Genomic DNA, 15,513 nt, shown 5'->3' with positions numbered 1-15,513 from the left:
CAATGGGGGCTGGCTATTCACAAATTGCAGGGGTCCCCCAGCAGCTCAGTCCAGCCACCGGTCCCCAGCACTACCCCATCACTGCCAGCCCCTGAGCTCTCACGGCCATCTCAGGGTAGCGTGGCAGCAAAGGGGGGCGGGGGGATGAGTGCCAGGAATGAGGGGCAGAGTGGACGGGGCATGCCCTCTCCAGTTCGCCCAAGTTGGCAGGTACCGGTCCGTCAATGTCTCTCGATGGCGACTTGGGAAAATTCTGCAGACGCGCCTCCGACGACTGGGCCCCAAGAGGGACAACACCCAGACCCGTGCCACCCTACCCAGGTTACCTCTCATGGCCCGGGGCGGTCCCCACCTCCTGCGTGCGACTCCGAAAAATCTATCAGAAAGAGTCCAACCACCGGGACTCAAGCATGCCCGCCACTGCGTCCATTCCACACTCCACGGGCCTCAGCACGTACCGGTCGGCCTTCTCCTCTGGAGCAGGAAGTGTAGAGGGAGTGGGGAAATTAATAAGGTCGGCAAAGAACACCCGCGCCACGGGCGTCTGCGTGGGTGCAGGACGCCCTCCCTTTCCTCCCCGCAGCGCCGGGCCATCGCGGGGTGGCTCCTGCAGCCCAAGGGGCGCTGGTGAGTACCAGTACGCCGGGCCAGGCGGCTCCACGTCCGGGCGGAAGCGCGGCGCGACCACCCCCAGTGAGCCTGCGCGCCCAGAACGCGGCGAGCGAATGACGCGCCCACGCCCCTGCGTGACCCGGAGAGCTCCCGGCAGCTTCGCCGGGCGCCCGGGACTCCGCTTCACGCTCGGAGGCCGCGTCCCATCCATCGCCAAGGGCGCCAGAGCTCCAGACGGAAGAGGCGATATAAAAGAGGCCGCCAGAGGGCGGCCGACAACCGGCGCGAACGTAAGCGGGACAGACTCCGAGAGCCCGGGAGAGAGGACGCAGCGCTGGCCGCCCGAAAGCTAGAGCTTGTCCCGGGGCGGGTGGAGGGCGTCCGCCCCAGCCCTGAGGCATCCTCGTGGCACTTAGCTCCCGGTTTCGCATGGCACAGCACTGCACAACCGGCCCCGGCAGCAGACAGGGGGAGCGGGGGCGGGGAGAGGAGGCTGGGAACATATTGGCTGGCGTCTGCCGCCTTGGAGACAACACTAGCCACGCGATTTCCAGGTGGTTAAAATTCCATGGAGACGCCGGCGGGGCCTGGTGGCCAGCAAGGGCTGCCCAGAGTGCAAGAGCGAGATCCTGGCTCCTGCGAAGGAGGGAAGCCGTGGACTGGCAAACCGAAACCAAGCAAGTGCTCAAAGAACAACAATGCATGAGTCGGTTTTCATTCCATACTTTGGAACAGAGGAAGTCTTTCGAATGTACAGGGAAAGCCCAGGAGCTGGAAAGGAAAGGCTGATACGCTCAAACCCATACAAATGGAAATAAAAATCTATCTCTGCATAGACCGTGACAACGTCCAAAGACAACAAATGGGTGTGTGGGAGACACTGGGGGAAATGCACTTGCGGTCACGATGACATGGATTTCAGCATGACTTACCACAATAACAGGGGGGAAAAAGTGTGTGTGTGTCCATAGCTATCCACTATACACCGAGTTCCACTACATCTGTACAATGCAACATTGTGTGTTGTGTGTGTTTGAAATATGTTAAATGATGATGATAAACTATAGTCCAATAACAAAAACAAAACAACCACCCAAAAGTCAAGATGTAGAACTTCCAATGTCAGGCATTAAAAAAAAAATTTTTTTAAATAGAGCTTCCCTGGTGGCGCAGTGGTTGAGAGTCCACCTGCCGATGCAGGGGACACGGGTTCGTGACCCGATCCGGGAGGATCCCACATGCCGTGGAGCGGCTGGGCCCGTGAGCCATGGCCACTGAGCTTGCGCGTCCGGAGCCTGCACTCCGCAACGGGAGAGGCCACAACAGTGAGAGGCCCGTGTACCAAAAAAAAAAAAAAAGGGAAAAATATATATATCTGATAAGGGGTTCCTATCCAATCCCTAGCCCTAACCCTAAACAGTGCCCTAACACATAACCTAACCCTAACCTGTACCCTAATTCTAACCCTAACCCTAACCCCTAACCCTGACCCTCACCCTCACCCTACTGTTTTTCCAAGTATAGTTCCTGCTTCTTCTTTTCTCAATTATTCTAACAAAGCCCACAAATGTCCTCAACAATCTGGCTTAAACTTTCTTGAAGTCCACACCCCATTATGAGCTTATGCTCTGGAACATTGATAAGGCGAAATACAGAGACCATCAGATGCACCTGTCCATGGGCTCAACATGAAGCCCACCACTATCTGTCATTCTCCCACCCATCACCCTGATGGGGAACTCTTGGTGTCATCACTGGTAACCTGCAAAGCAATATGACTTAAATCTCACCACTTCTTTTTCCCATCACCCATTGGGCGTCTCTCATAGATATTCCCCCCAGCATTATCATATGATCCAGTCTCCGGACATAATTCCCTCCAATTTTCTCCACAAAGGAAAAATAACATTTTAGTGCTTATGGCCTAACTCATTTTGCCTAGGGGTAAAGAGACCCTAACAACACATCCCCAGCCACTGAAACGTAAAGATACCGGTTATATTTCCTTCTATGTGAACAGGAATTTGTATGGGTTTCCTCCAGTCTACTAGCTCATGAAGGCCATGTCATATGCCAGTGTATCTGTTTAAATGCAGGCTCTGATTCCACCTGGTGAATAATGGGCTCACCTGGTTCTAGGTGTTGGATGCCATCCCTTCCCCTCCCCTCTCCCTCAGTGTATCAGCTCACGTTTCAGGTCCTGACTTTTCCTATGACTCTTGCTCATCCTGCTTTAGTTGACTCTCTTATTATCTACATTTAGTCAGTAAGGTTATTATTTAGTTTTCTCTATTAATATTATTGAAAAAGCTAGAAGCAATAGGGTACATTTGGGAATATGTTCATGAAATAGTATGGAGGAAAGGGCTTTTCATAAACAGCAGGTTCTACATTAGTAAATATGCAGGTGATATCGCAGGGCTGAGGAAGTGCTGATCTGCCCCAGACCCGCAGGTGTGACATCTCAGTGAAGGAGTGGAGCCAGGGTTACATGTACAAATGTGTCAGTCAGAGAAGAGAACTCGGATTGGTCTTTCTGGTTCCCAGGAGAGATAACATCACTGATGACATTGATTACACATCCAACACTAATGGCAAACCCACTATGAAGTTCAGACATGCTGTTACTATCGTGATCCCCAGTTTACATCCTTGCAGACTGAAATGCAGATGGTGAGGCCACATCCTCAGTGCCCACAGCGAGATGGGATGGAGCTGTGCTCTGCTCTCCAGCACCCCTTACTTATGTGACCTCAGGCACAGTCCCAGGACTCAGTGTCCCAGGGACTCGGGAAAGCTGCTCTCAGGTGGACATTTCAAGGGAAACTGCTTCCTGAAGTGGGGGCTTTCCTCTGACCATGACACCCTCATACTCTGCAAACCATTCAACGTGAAGGTTTACTTCTAAAAATCTTGCATGTTCTCTCACCCAGTGCGGTGGGAACTGTGTTCCCTGAGCTCCAATGTCACTGGCTGTGACAGGGAGAGTTAGAAATGAACACTTCTAGAGGGAGCGAGTCTGTGCACTGTGACCAGGTCACCTGCCCAGCATGTTGGAGTCCTGACGAGCTTCCAGGAGCTGTCTGTTCTTAGACCTTGGTAGCCCTGGAGATTCCTCAACGTCCACCCGCAAGGAAGGAGCCCTGAAGCTCGCGGTGTTCCTGCAGACACTCAGTTGTGCACAGGGAAAAAGCAGGACAGGCTACTCGGCAAGTCAGCAATGCTGGGAAAGATGACCATGTCAGCAGAAATGACTACCTTGTCCACACAATTACCTGTGTGGTTAGTTGTAATGAACAAATCCACCTCCAGAACAACTCTTGAAAATATTTAAGCTGTTTCCGGTGAAGAATCGGTCACCCCAGTTAAGTCAGACAGTAAATGTCTTGTGAATTATGATGAACAGTGAATTTTACACAAATTTGTCTGAATTCAAATTGGTCATTACATGTATGTTTTGTTTCCAACATTTGAATATCCAATAAATAAGCATGAGCTAATGTGGAAAACCAAAAATAAGAGTTTGTGTCTGACAACTTGGAGCTCCCTGAAGGTGAGGTGGAGATTTGATAAGCGAAGATATGTACCTCCGTGGGATTAAAGTCTCTTCCCAAAATCTACCATTGAGCCTTGAGCCTTGACCACAGCTGTTTCCCTGACCAGCCTTAAAGCATCGTTTCATTCCTGGACAAAGAGGCACCCAGGAATGTGAGGGGGACCCCGGGTGGGGCGCTGAGTTCTCTGAGGGCACAGTCAGCACCCTCCTCACAGGGGGAGCCCCAGAGACAGGGGCCCCCTTTCACTACTTTTTACTTTTTATATAAAGTTCCCTCCCACATGAAAATATCCATGTAAGTCAGAAGATTAAAAAACATTTGAATTCAGGCATCTCCTCATACTTGAAGACACTTTCTGGGATTCATTAATCTTACCCACAAGAAGATGAATCAGCTGTGGTTCTTCCTCTTTCTGGTGTCAGCTCCCAGAGGTGAGTGTCTCAGGGATTCAGACATGAACACATGGGGAAGCTGCATCTGAGCCCATGAGTCACCATGGTTCTCTCTGTCCACAGGTGTCCTGTCCCAGGTGCAGCTGCAGGAGTCGGGACCCAGCCTGGTGAAGCCCTCACGGACCCTCTCCCTCACCTGCACTGTCTCTGGATTCTCATTAACCAGCTATGGTGTAACCTGGGCCCGCCAGCCTCCAGGAAAGGGGCAGGAGTGGGTTACTACCATGTGGAGCAGTCGAAGTACAGACTATAACTCAACTCTTTTTTTTTTGTTAACATCTTTATTGGAGCATAATTGCTTCACAATGGTGTGTTAGTTTCTGCTGTATAACAAAGTGAATCGGCTATACATATACATATATCCCCATATCCCCTCCCTCTTGCATCTCCCTCCCTCCCTCCCTCCCTATCCCACCCCTCTAGGTGGTCACGAAGCACCAAGCTGATCTCCCTGTGCTATGCGGCTGCTTCCCACTAGCTACCTATTTTACATTTGGTAGTGTGTACATATATGTCCATGCCACTCTCTCTGGGACGAAATGAGAGAGTGGTATAACTCAACTCTTAAGTTGCGGCTCAGCATCACCTCCAAGAGCCAAGTCTATTTATCGCTGAGCAGCCTGACAACTGAGGACACAGCCGTGTATTACTGTGCGAGAGACACAGTGAGGGGAAGTCAGTGTGAGCCCAGACACAAACCTCTCTGCGCGGAGGCACGTAACCACCAGGGGGCGCGTAGGACCCAACAAGTACAGGGCTGAGCCCCAGGAGCAGGTCCAGATGGGGGCTGGGAGGGGATTCTTGTTAGAACCTGTGCTTTCCTCTTCCTGCCCAGGAGCTCCACCAGAGACCCTCTTCTATTTCCTAATGTTTCATCGTTGTGGTTTATGTCATGCTCACAAAATTGTGTGTGCATATATATTTTTTAATTTTATTTTTTTTATTGAAGTAGGGTTGATTTTAAACACACACTTAATGCTCAGCAGTTACAGTTGTTTTTTCTGCTTTATTTTTCTTTTTATCAAAGGATCTCAATACAACACCGAGGCTCACCATCCTTTTCCCTGTGAGTCTGAATCTCGAAACTGGTAAATATCCTGAGAAGGCACATGAGATTTTTAAGCATTATTCATTTCAGTTTTGTTTTTGTACATGTCGATGGAAGAGAAACACCCTCCTGCTTTCAGTCAACCTTCACAATTTGAATTCTGTAGCTTGTTTGCATTGGTATAGACACTAATGTCAGAATGTCCCAATACTTCATATGCAATGATCCTCATTAGTCACAGATCCCATATCTGCAAATTCACTTACTTGCTACCTTTTATTAGCACCCTAAAATAACTTCTGTCATTTCGTGTTCATTCATGGAAAATTGCAATGTGGCCGGTTCTTTGAGTCACCCAAAACAGACACACACACTTTCCCAGCTGAGGTCAGTCAAGGTGACACTTTCTTTTCTTGTTTCACCTACCATCATGGAAATGAGCACTTTCTGGGGTCAACCTAATGCCATGCTTTTCCCTTTCCTGTGATTTTTGGCAATTGTTTAAAGTACCCCTAGGCATAGGGCTGAAGAACAGTATAGCGTCCCTAAGCACAAATGGACTTAGGAGAAAATATCCATGACAGATCAGCTTCATTCAGGCATGAGTCATGTGGCCATGGGCTGTGGGATTGATATTCATATTTCCAATATAAATCTCATGCAAAAAATGAAGACAAAACTCACTGCTGCATATTTGAGGCAGCCTTGGAAACTTAGCTTAATTCCAACTGCAGCATGGCAAATGGGGTCTTATGGCCAAGAAGAGGGTGGGGTGGAATGGATTGAAATTTACTAACAAAAGAAATATAGGCTAAGGGGATTCTGGTTACATAGACTCAAAAGGATTCTTGCTAAAGGGAGACCAGGGTGATCAGATATCGCATGTGTGATAAGAGGTTTGATGGATTTGATCAAATATTGAGGGTGATCAGAGTTCAAGGGTAGGGAGTTCATATTAATCTGAGGTAGTGGTTTCTTGACAATACTTGCTCATGCAAATACAAACACAGAAGCCCACAGGTCAAGACTAGTTGAGAAGAGCATTTCAAGTAGCCTGTTGCCTAAGATGTGGTCAGGGATCATTGTCACACTTAAGAAGAGAAATGTTGAACGCAAAAATAAACCAGGGATGAACACACACACACACACAGAGAGAGAGAGAGAGAAGACTAGATGAGGACTCATTGAGAAGAGGTCCATCTGCAAACAAAGGAGAAAGGACTTAGAAGAACCCAAACCTGCTGACACCTTGATCTTAGACTTCTAGTATCCAGGTCTGAGAGAAATATATTTCTGTTGTTTAAGCCACTCAGTCTGCTATTCTGTAATGGCTGCACCCACCTACTAGTACACAAATGATATAGAAACAGACAGATGTATATGGAAATAAAAGTATCATATTGTAAAGGAAAAATCACCCATTCTTCAGTGGTGACATGATGTTCATACCCAAAAAGACATATATGTGCCTATTATAACATTCTTTAGAATTTAGAATAGATGACAAATGATTTCTGGATAAATTAATGTCCAAATTATATTGGTTTGAGTATAACTTGGAAATGAATAATATAAAAATTGATCAAAATTAAAGTGCAATTTTTCTTATCAAACAAAACTCGAATTTTTAAGGAAGGACGTTTTAAAGTAAATCCAAAATTTGTGGGGGTATTGCTATGTAAAGCGTTGTAAACATAGGATGAGAGGTGAAGAATTATGATATAGAGCAAGAAAATAACAGAGTACGTGCTATGGAACTGTGTTCACTACCTTTGTATGAAAAGGCCAACACAGTGTGATGAAGTGTGTAAAGCTGGTGTGTAACTAATGAGAAAGTGCACAGCATCTGTTTAACAAGCAGCTCAGAGTCAGAACACAGAAACAGAGAAGGTGCGCGGGGGCAAAGCGGGGGGCCCGAGGCGGCCGGGAGGGCACGAGAGGAAAAGTGAGAGGTGCCGGGCTCTAGGCGTTAGGATCGGATGTGCCCTCGGGAAGTTTCCACGTGAAACCCTGGGAGGGCAAGGAAGTCCTGATGTGTTTACTGCCACACACCTGCCCTCTGACTCTCCTTTGTCCAAACACTCCTGTTCTAGAAGGGCAGGACCTGTGGTCAGTGAACAGAAGCTGTGTCCACCATGGACCTCAGCCAGCACCCTCCTCCAGAGCCCCAGAGAGGGGCCAGCCATGACCATCTTTATATGGAAACATGCTTCCCACCTGCACATCACACCCTGGGCTCAAGGGGAAAACACAGCACCTGTGCTGTGCAGAGTCAGGGTTCTCACCTTCACTGACATAATTCTCTGAAAGTCAAAGATTTAATGAAAAAGAACATGAAATCCTTCGGGTCATTCCTCCTCTTGCTGGCATCTCTCAGCTGTGAGCATCTCCTGGGTCTGAGGAAGGTGGAATTATGGGGTGACGTCTGTGAAGTGGGTGCCACATTACTTTTCCTTCCCCAGGTGTCCTGTCCCAGGTGCAGGTGCAAGTGTTGGGCCCAAGACTATTGAAGACCCTCTACCTCACCTGCCCTATTCCGGGATTCTCCAACCAAAGAGTGCTGACTGCTGGGACTAGATCCCTCAGCCCCCAGGGAAAGGGCTGGGGTGACCGGGGTGCTTTGGTTCTGGGAATAGCACAGCACACAAGCTGTCTCTCCAGAAATGACTCTCCACCTCCAGAGACACATCACAAATTTAGTTTTCCCACAAATTTAGTTTTCCCTGCAGCTCAGCTCAGGGCACAGACCTAGGACACAGCCCTGTGTTACTGTCCCAGGAGGCCCAGTGAGAAGTCAGGGTGAGTCCAGACAGGAACCTCCCTGCAGGGGCCGCACCAACCACCGGGGGCACTCAGGGTCATCAGGAACAAGAGGACCCATTTCAGGGCAGGGGCAGAGGATGTCATGGAGGGATTTTCTCTCAGAACCTGTGGTTTCTCCACTGGATCACTGCCACCCCTGAAAGCCTCATCCACAGTGATTCCAGGGAACTTTCTTGTTTCTAAACTTGAGACGCTTTTCATGGATTCAGGCTTGTCTGTGTTTCCCCATCTATCTTTGGAAGAGCCGCACAGAAATATTTCTTCATGAGACCTTTATTTGAAGATTAGGTTACTACTTTCTGTTATTACTTGTCAAGTTTTTAATCGTTTAATGACATAAATAATTTTTACTGTTGAACTTTAAATCTGCTTTCCACCATCAGATGGATTTCCAATTCCTCTCATCCTGAAAATCTCTCCAGTCCTGTCTGATGCAATGCCTTTCACTTGAATAGTATGAGTCATGTTGATATTCGGAAATTGATGTCCATACAGCACTGCAGTCATTCTCTCCTCAGAGGACCTTTGGAAATGTCGGGCCACAGGCTGGGCTGTAATATGCGGGCTGTGTTTCCGGTACCTTTTTATCTAGTGTGGACATTGATAATAGAGAATTAGATAAAAGAGAGATAGATAAAAGGGAACAGAAACAAGTATATCCTAATCGTATGGAAAATAACCGTAAAAACTGACTACATAACCCATATTTAGGGAGTGGTAAAGGCTCGAATGTGTAAAGATGATACAAGCACCCGTATGAAGTTATTTGTATTAACATAAATATTTTTAAAACTTTTGTAAATACTTTTCTAGCTCACTCCTCAATCACTTGGTGAGTGTCTGGTTTTCTCTCTAAGAAAACGACAAATATATTCCAATTGGCGGCCATTGGCATTCCTTCCAGCAGGCGGATGAGGGGCCTTTTGCTCTACATCATCCCCAGTATTTAACTTTTTTATTATTCTGTGCTTTAATTGTTGTAATAAGTGAATAGCAGTATTTCATCATCGTGTTATTTTATGTTTCCTTAATGAAGACTCCTTTTAAAACCTTTATCTCTTCTATGTGTAAGTATCTTCAAATCACTGGCACAGTGTACATTATTTTCATTTTTTGTTGCTGTTGTTGAGCTGTTAATTTGCTGTGTATTCATGATACAAGTCCATATAAATATGATACTAGAAAGCACATTCTCCAAGTCTGTGCTTTAATTCCCTTCTCAGTGAAGTTATTGTTACTGTTGATGTTGTTGTTTTCAGAACAGAAGTTTTAATGGATACAGAAAAATTACAAATTTATATTATGAATGATGTTTGGTGTATTATATCTAAAAATTCATCATGTAACTCAAGGGCACCCATAATTTCTGCCATGTCCATACTCCAGGCCACTTTCAGGGATGGAAGGTTAAGTTCACCTTCCTGAAGGGAGGATGACCATGATGAGGTACCTGAAGTTATTCATTAAGGGAGATTTATCCTACCTTCCCCATTAGATATATTTATTCAATCTCTTTATATAAGTATGAATCAAGTTATTTGTTTCATATTTTCTGTGAAGGTTATATACTAAGGCATTTTCTTTGCTTCTGTAATTCTGACCACTTGTCACCCAGGAGGAGCTCTTTCAGATTGTCTCCTGTATCCCCTTTATGGGTCCCCATCAATTTGTGTGAAGTTCCTTACTTTCTGGTGATACAAGAATCTTCAGAATAATCATATGTATTCTCTTCTCTGGCCCTAGAATTAGCCATGCCGCAGCTGAGTTGCAGATCCCATTCTGGAGAATAGTAATAGGAATCAGAAGATTGGGGATTAGGATACTAATGCTTGTGTCTTGTCTACTGGGAGCATTAGCTCTAGACCCTATAAGGTAAAGGACCTTGGAAATATATCTGTGTGCACTACCCCACGTATACACACACACATCTGCAACTAGCTCTGTATCTCACCTTCTGACCTGTGTTAAGGTAAATGTGAGACAATACTTACATCTCCGATCCTAGTGTAATATCACATGGTTAAATCCAGTCTTTCCACCTTGCTTGTCTGTTACTTTCCATCCAACAGTGAGAAACCTGGCTCCACCGATGCCATCCAGCTACTAATTGTTCAATTCCACATGCACAGTAGTAACAGAATTCTTAGCCTGACTCCTGATGGAAATACCGTTATCCACGAGGCTCTAGTGCTTATGTGCAGTGGCTTAGAACTTAGCCTTTAGACTCCACTCATTTCCAAAGTCACTTAGGTCAAAACCTACTTTCCCACCTTCTTCAGCCATGTTAATTCATAGATTCACTATGATATGAGGTATCATCTTTACAGTGTGCCTCGTTCCATCCTTCAGTCTCTGAACTACTAAGTGAAATTTATATTTATACTAAAAAGGTTCTCCTATTACTGTGTATATTTTGACAGATTCAGAGTGTAATGATTCCACCACTGCAATTTCATAGAGAAGAATTTCACTGTCCTTAAATATTGCCCATGTTTCACATATCAAACATCTTCTTCCAAATTCCTGCTAAATGCTCATCTGATTGGTTTATATATAGACTTGCCTTTTCCCAAATGTGAACTAGATGAAACTGAACGTTTTCAGACCGATTTTTTAATTAGCAATATGCATTTAGGATTCCCTCATGTCCTTTCATGGTATAATAGTTTAATATTTAGATTGCTGAATACAATTTCACAGCATGGATACATCGCTCACTGTTTATCTGCTAATTTATGGAAGAACGTATTTGTGGCTTCCATTTTTTCTCAGTTGTAAATGAAGAGACCACAATAATTCATGGGAAGTCTATGATGAGCTCTAAGTTTCAAGTCATTTATGTAAATATTACGAGCATGACGTTGGGGTCCTACATGAAGCCCTGTCTAGGTGTGTAAGTGACTGCGCGGAGGAAGGGCTCTGGTGCAGAGACCACTCAGCTGACCCAGGCCTCGTGCTGAAAGGAAGTCAGAGCCCAAGCAGTGTCCACACGAGGTGGACCCAAGGCCCAGCCCTCAGACCCGGCTGAGCCCCCAGCCTACACTCAGGGTCACCCTCCCTTACACGTGAGTGTGCATCACAGGAGCAGGTCCTGCAGCTGAACTTGAGCCTCTCACAGTGACCCTGCACGAGGCAGGGTGGGCTTTTCCTCCAAGCCCTCCCTAAGCAGAGACGGTGAACAAAGTAAAGAGCTGCTGTCAGTGTAAACTGTCAGGGGTTGTGGCAGTGTTTTGTGCGTCAGTCAGCACCCGGAACATTCTTATTCATTTCCGCATGTGATCCTATTTCACCATTTCATATGTGGTAAATATATGGCACAGTGGGACTGGATGAGGGGACAAAGGTCACACTGTGAGCGGAGATGCTATGAAACAGTGCAGATCCAAGTCCAGGGCCAAGGTCCTCTTTCCGAGGATGCAGGAGGACCTAACAGCTCAGGCAGGAATCCTGAGCTGTCCCAGGTAGGAAGACACACCTGTGTTGATAGAGAGGTAACACCATCTGACTCACACTTTAGCAGGACCACGCTGACACTGGCAAGGTAGTTACTTAGGAGACGTTGGGACACTATTACACCCTAACCACACTCGACCTCAAGGCATCCGTTTCTAGTTTAATCTTGTAGTAGTTTTTATTCCATTCAGCAGCCCATGGCAGCATTAACAATCTTAGTCTTTGCTATTCTGTGAGCATTTGTCTATCCAAGATTTAAATTTGTTGCTCTCTTAGTTCTCTAATTATCTGATATAATGGTGAGATTTTGATAATGTGCAACTTGCCCCATTTTGAGGTTGTTTTAAGAACATTAAAAAAGAAGCATTTTCTCAGGTTCTCATCTCTCTACATCTCCAAGACGAGTATCAGCTTTATTGTAACACCCAGAAACTGGAAACAATTCCAATATCACACATCAGCTTAATAAATAAGCCAATCATGCTATGATCATTCTTTAAATACAACCTGTTATTAAAACCAGCATTCTTGATACACACAATAACATGATAGTATTCACAACTATTTGTGCTGAGTAAAATAAGCCATAATAATAAGAATACATACAATATAATCCCACTTTTATAAATTCTAGAAAAGGAAAAGTAATCTGAGATAACAAGGAAAGATCAACGGTGATGTGGGGACAGGATGGAAGATAAGAAGGGACAGGAAGGAAGAAACCCAGAAACTACTGAAAATAATGAGAGGAATTGATTTGTTCTCTCCTGATAATGCTGATGCCTCCGTCAGTATTCATCACAGTGTTCATTCTGAGTGTGTGCGCTTTATCATATGTCAAGAAACTCATTAAAGTAATTACAAATAAAGAAATGCATGACTTGGGAGGTAAGGAGTGAAGGGAAGATACTGAAACATAAGAGACTCTTGAAAATACTTCTCATCAACCCTGACCCTCTCCATATATTTTAGGTAAACACTAGAATAGAGCAAAGTCATCATGACCTCATTACAGAAGGGGTTTTTGCAAACCTCACCCGGCAACTCCAGCTCTGTCCTCTAGTGGGTTCCAGGGAGCAGACTGGCCCAGAGCTCAGGTGCAGATGCTGGACCTCACGGTCACCCCATGTTTCTCCTTGGACACTACACACACCCTCCATTCTTCTGGGTGTAGTTTACACCCCTAATATGAGGGTAACAATGACAGCTACATCACGGGATGTGTGTGCATATGTAAAATGACATATGGGTCCTACGTGTTTACTGTGGAACAATCAAACAATGAAAGTTATATTTCCCAGATGCTATCAACACCACAAAATCCAAGACTCTCACACCTGTTCTGAGACCCTGCCCTTTCGGAGGACGTTCAACGACATAGCCTCTTATAGACTATAAGGTCATGCAAATAGGGTCCTTCCTCTGTTGATATAAAGCAGCCCCAGCCCTGACCCTGCAGCTCTGGGAGAGGAGCTCCAGCCTGGGATTCCAACGTGCCCCCATTCAGGGCTCAGGACAGAGCACTCACCATGGACTTTGGGCTGAGCTGGGTTATCCTTGTGGCTATTTTACAAGGTAATTTATGGAGAGCAAGAGACACTGAGGATGTGAGTGGATATGGGTGAGGGAATCACTGGATGTGTGACAGTCTCCTGACCAGGATGTCTCTGTGTTTGCAGGTGTCCAGTGTGAGGTGCACCTGCTGGAGTCTGGCGGAGGCTTGGTACAGCCTGGGGGGTCTCTGCGACTCTCCTGTGCAGCGTCTGGATTCACCTTCAGTAGCTATGCCATGAGCTGGGTCCGCCAGGCTCCAGGGAAGGGGCTGGAGTGGATCTCAGTTAGTAGTAGTAGTGGTGGTAACACATACTATGCAGACTCTGTGAAGGGCCGATTCACCATCTCCAGAGACAACTCCAAGAACACGCTGTATCTGCAAATGAACAGCCTGAGATCTGAGGACACGGCCGTGTATTACTGTGTGAAAGATACACAGTGAGGGGAAGTCAGTGTGAGCCCAGACACAAACCTCCTTGCAGGGAGACAGGAAGGGGGATGCAGGGGGCACTCAGGACATACAAGTGTGTGTTTCAGCCCCAGGAGCAGGTGCAGATGGTAGTTAAGGGCTGCTTTCCACTAAGGGTCTGGGGTTTCCTCTCCATGTAGCAGTTTTCCCTGGGGAACCTCTCTGGACTCATCCATGGTTCTTGACTTGCACTTTCAGTCTCTCAATTAGAAAGACTTTGAACTAGGGGAATAAATGTCATATAAGAAAGGCAGAGACTCAAAGATATATATTCAGCTTTTCCCTTGTCTAAATCTTGCGTAAATTGACCCTTTTAAATACTATTCCAGCGGATGTATAAAGAGTTAAACATATTCTTCCTTCCTCATTGCGATATCTCAGCCCTGCCCTACTGTAGACCAGCTGTCCCTGCCAGGATGCTGGCTGTTGACTTGCCTGCTAACCTCTTGCATGAGAAGCATAAATGCACTGAGCAGCCCCGGATCCTCAGTGGGTCGCTGGGAAAGATGCCAGTTAGAGGGGACATGGGTGGGGGTGTTTCTACATGTGCTCCTTGCTTCCAGGCCCAATAGAATCCCTATATGCTTATATGAGACCTGCATCCTCTTCTACTGTGCAGTTTATTTTATGTCAAATATTCATCATCACAGCTATTACCAATAGACACATATGTAGTTGGCAGGGAAAGTTTAGAGTCAGGTGGATAATAACATGAATTTTCAGAAGCTGCTGAAAACAAATCTATTCTCCTTTCTTCACCACAGCATCTTACGTGAGCACTAAAATGCAGGAAAGTCCCACAGCTTCTCCTTCCAGGAAGAGTCCTGCAGCCTCACTATGCAGGCCCACCTCCGTCCAGGAACCCCTGCACGAGCAAAAATAACCAGGGTGGAGACGCCCAGGCCTGGACGTGAGGCCTCACTGTGTCCTGATGTGTGCTCTCCAGCACATCACTGCCAAGTCCAGGCTGCAGTTTAGCTTCACATCTGTAAGATGCAGGTAAACCGATACCTACATCACATGCTTGGTGTGCATATGTAGAAACAAAATAATAAAGGAGGCCTTGAGTGTTCGGATCCAGGGTAGGCCACCCCTAAATATGCCTCCAAGTGACTTAAGACAGAGCCCACTACAGGGACACTCTGAATTTCCTCCAAATCACCCTGAAATGAGAAATAAACCTCCCATGTGAAAGGTGCTCTCCCCCATTTAGGTGTGGAAGTGAAACGGTCCTTCACCTCATGCTCTCCACCTGCCTTTTTTCTGTAGAAACAATTTAGCCAAAGAATAAGTTTCATCTGAGAAGTGAACAAATGCAGAAAGAAGGGAAAACTGTCCAACAAGACTAAAAACTAATAGTTTAGTTATTAAGCAAATCAAGGACCTTTGGTTCCTCCTCAAGGGCTGCAGATAATATTCTTGTCCATGTCCCATGAGCCGTCTTATAGATACTGAAACTCCCACCAGGAGGAAGAAGTTAACTGCATGATGACCAGACTGTAGCCATGACATAAGCTGCCACAATTCCAAGAACTGGCCTCAAGA

The 15,513-nt window shown here is 46.1% G+C and overlaps 1 gene segment (V, D, J or C); it reads left to right on the top strand.

Annotated features, from left to right (window-relative positions):
- Positions 1 to 13,368: 13,368 nt before the first annotated feature.
- Positions 13,369 to 13,959, top strand: LOC149748626 (immunoglobulin heavy variable 3-23-like). The segment is given in 2 exon segments: positions 13,369 to 13,520; positions 13,625 to 13,959. Coding segments are annotated over 2 exon segments (363 nt in total).
- Positions 13,960 to 15,513: the final 1,554 nt, after the last annotated feature.

Source organism: Delphinapterus leucas, chromosome 8 (genome assembly GCF_059928025.1).
Source record: "Delphinapterus leucas isolate spDelLeu-1000000601 "Yukka" chromosome 8, BTC_Dleu_Yukka2, whole genome shotgun sequence".
Classification (NCBI taxonomy): domain Eukaryota; kingdom Metazoa; phylum Chordata; class Mammalia; order Artiodactyla; family Monodontidae; genus Delphinapterus; species Delphinapterus leucas.
Note: the sequence above shows the minus strand (reverse complement) of the source record. Positions and strands in the feature narration are given on the sequence as shown.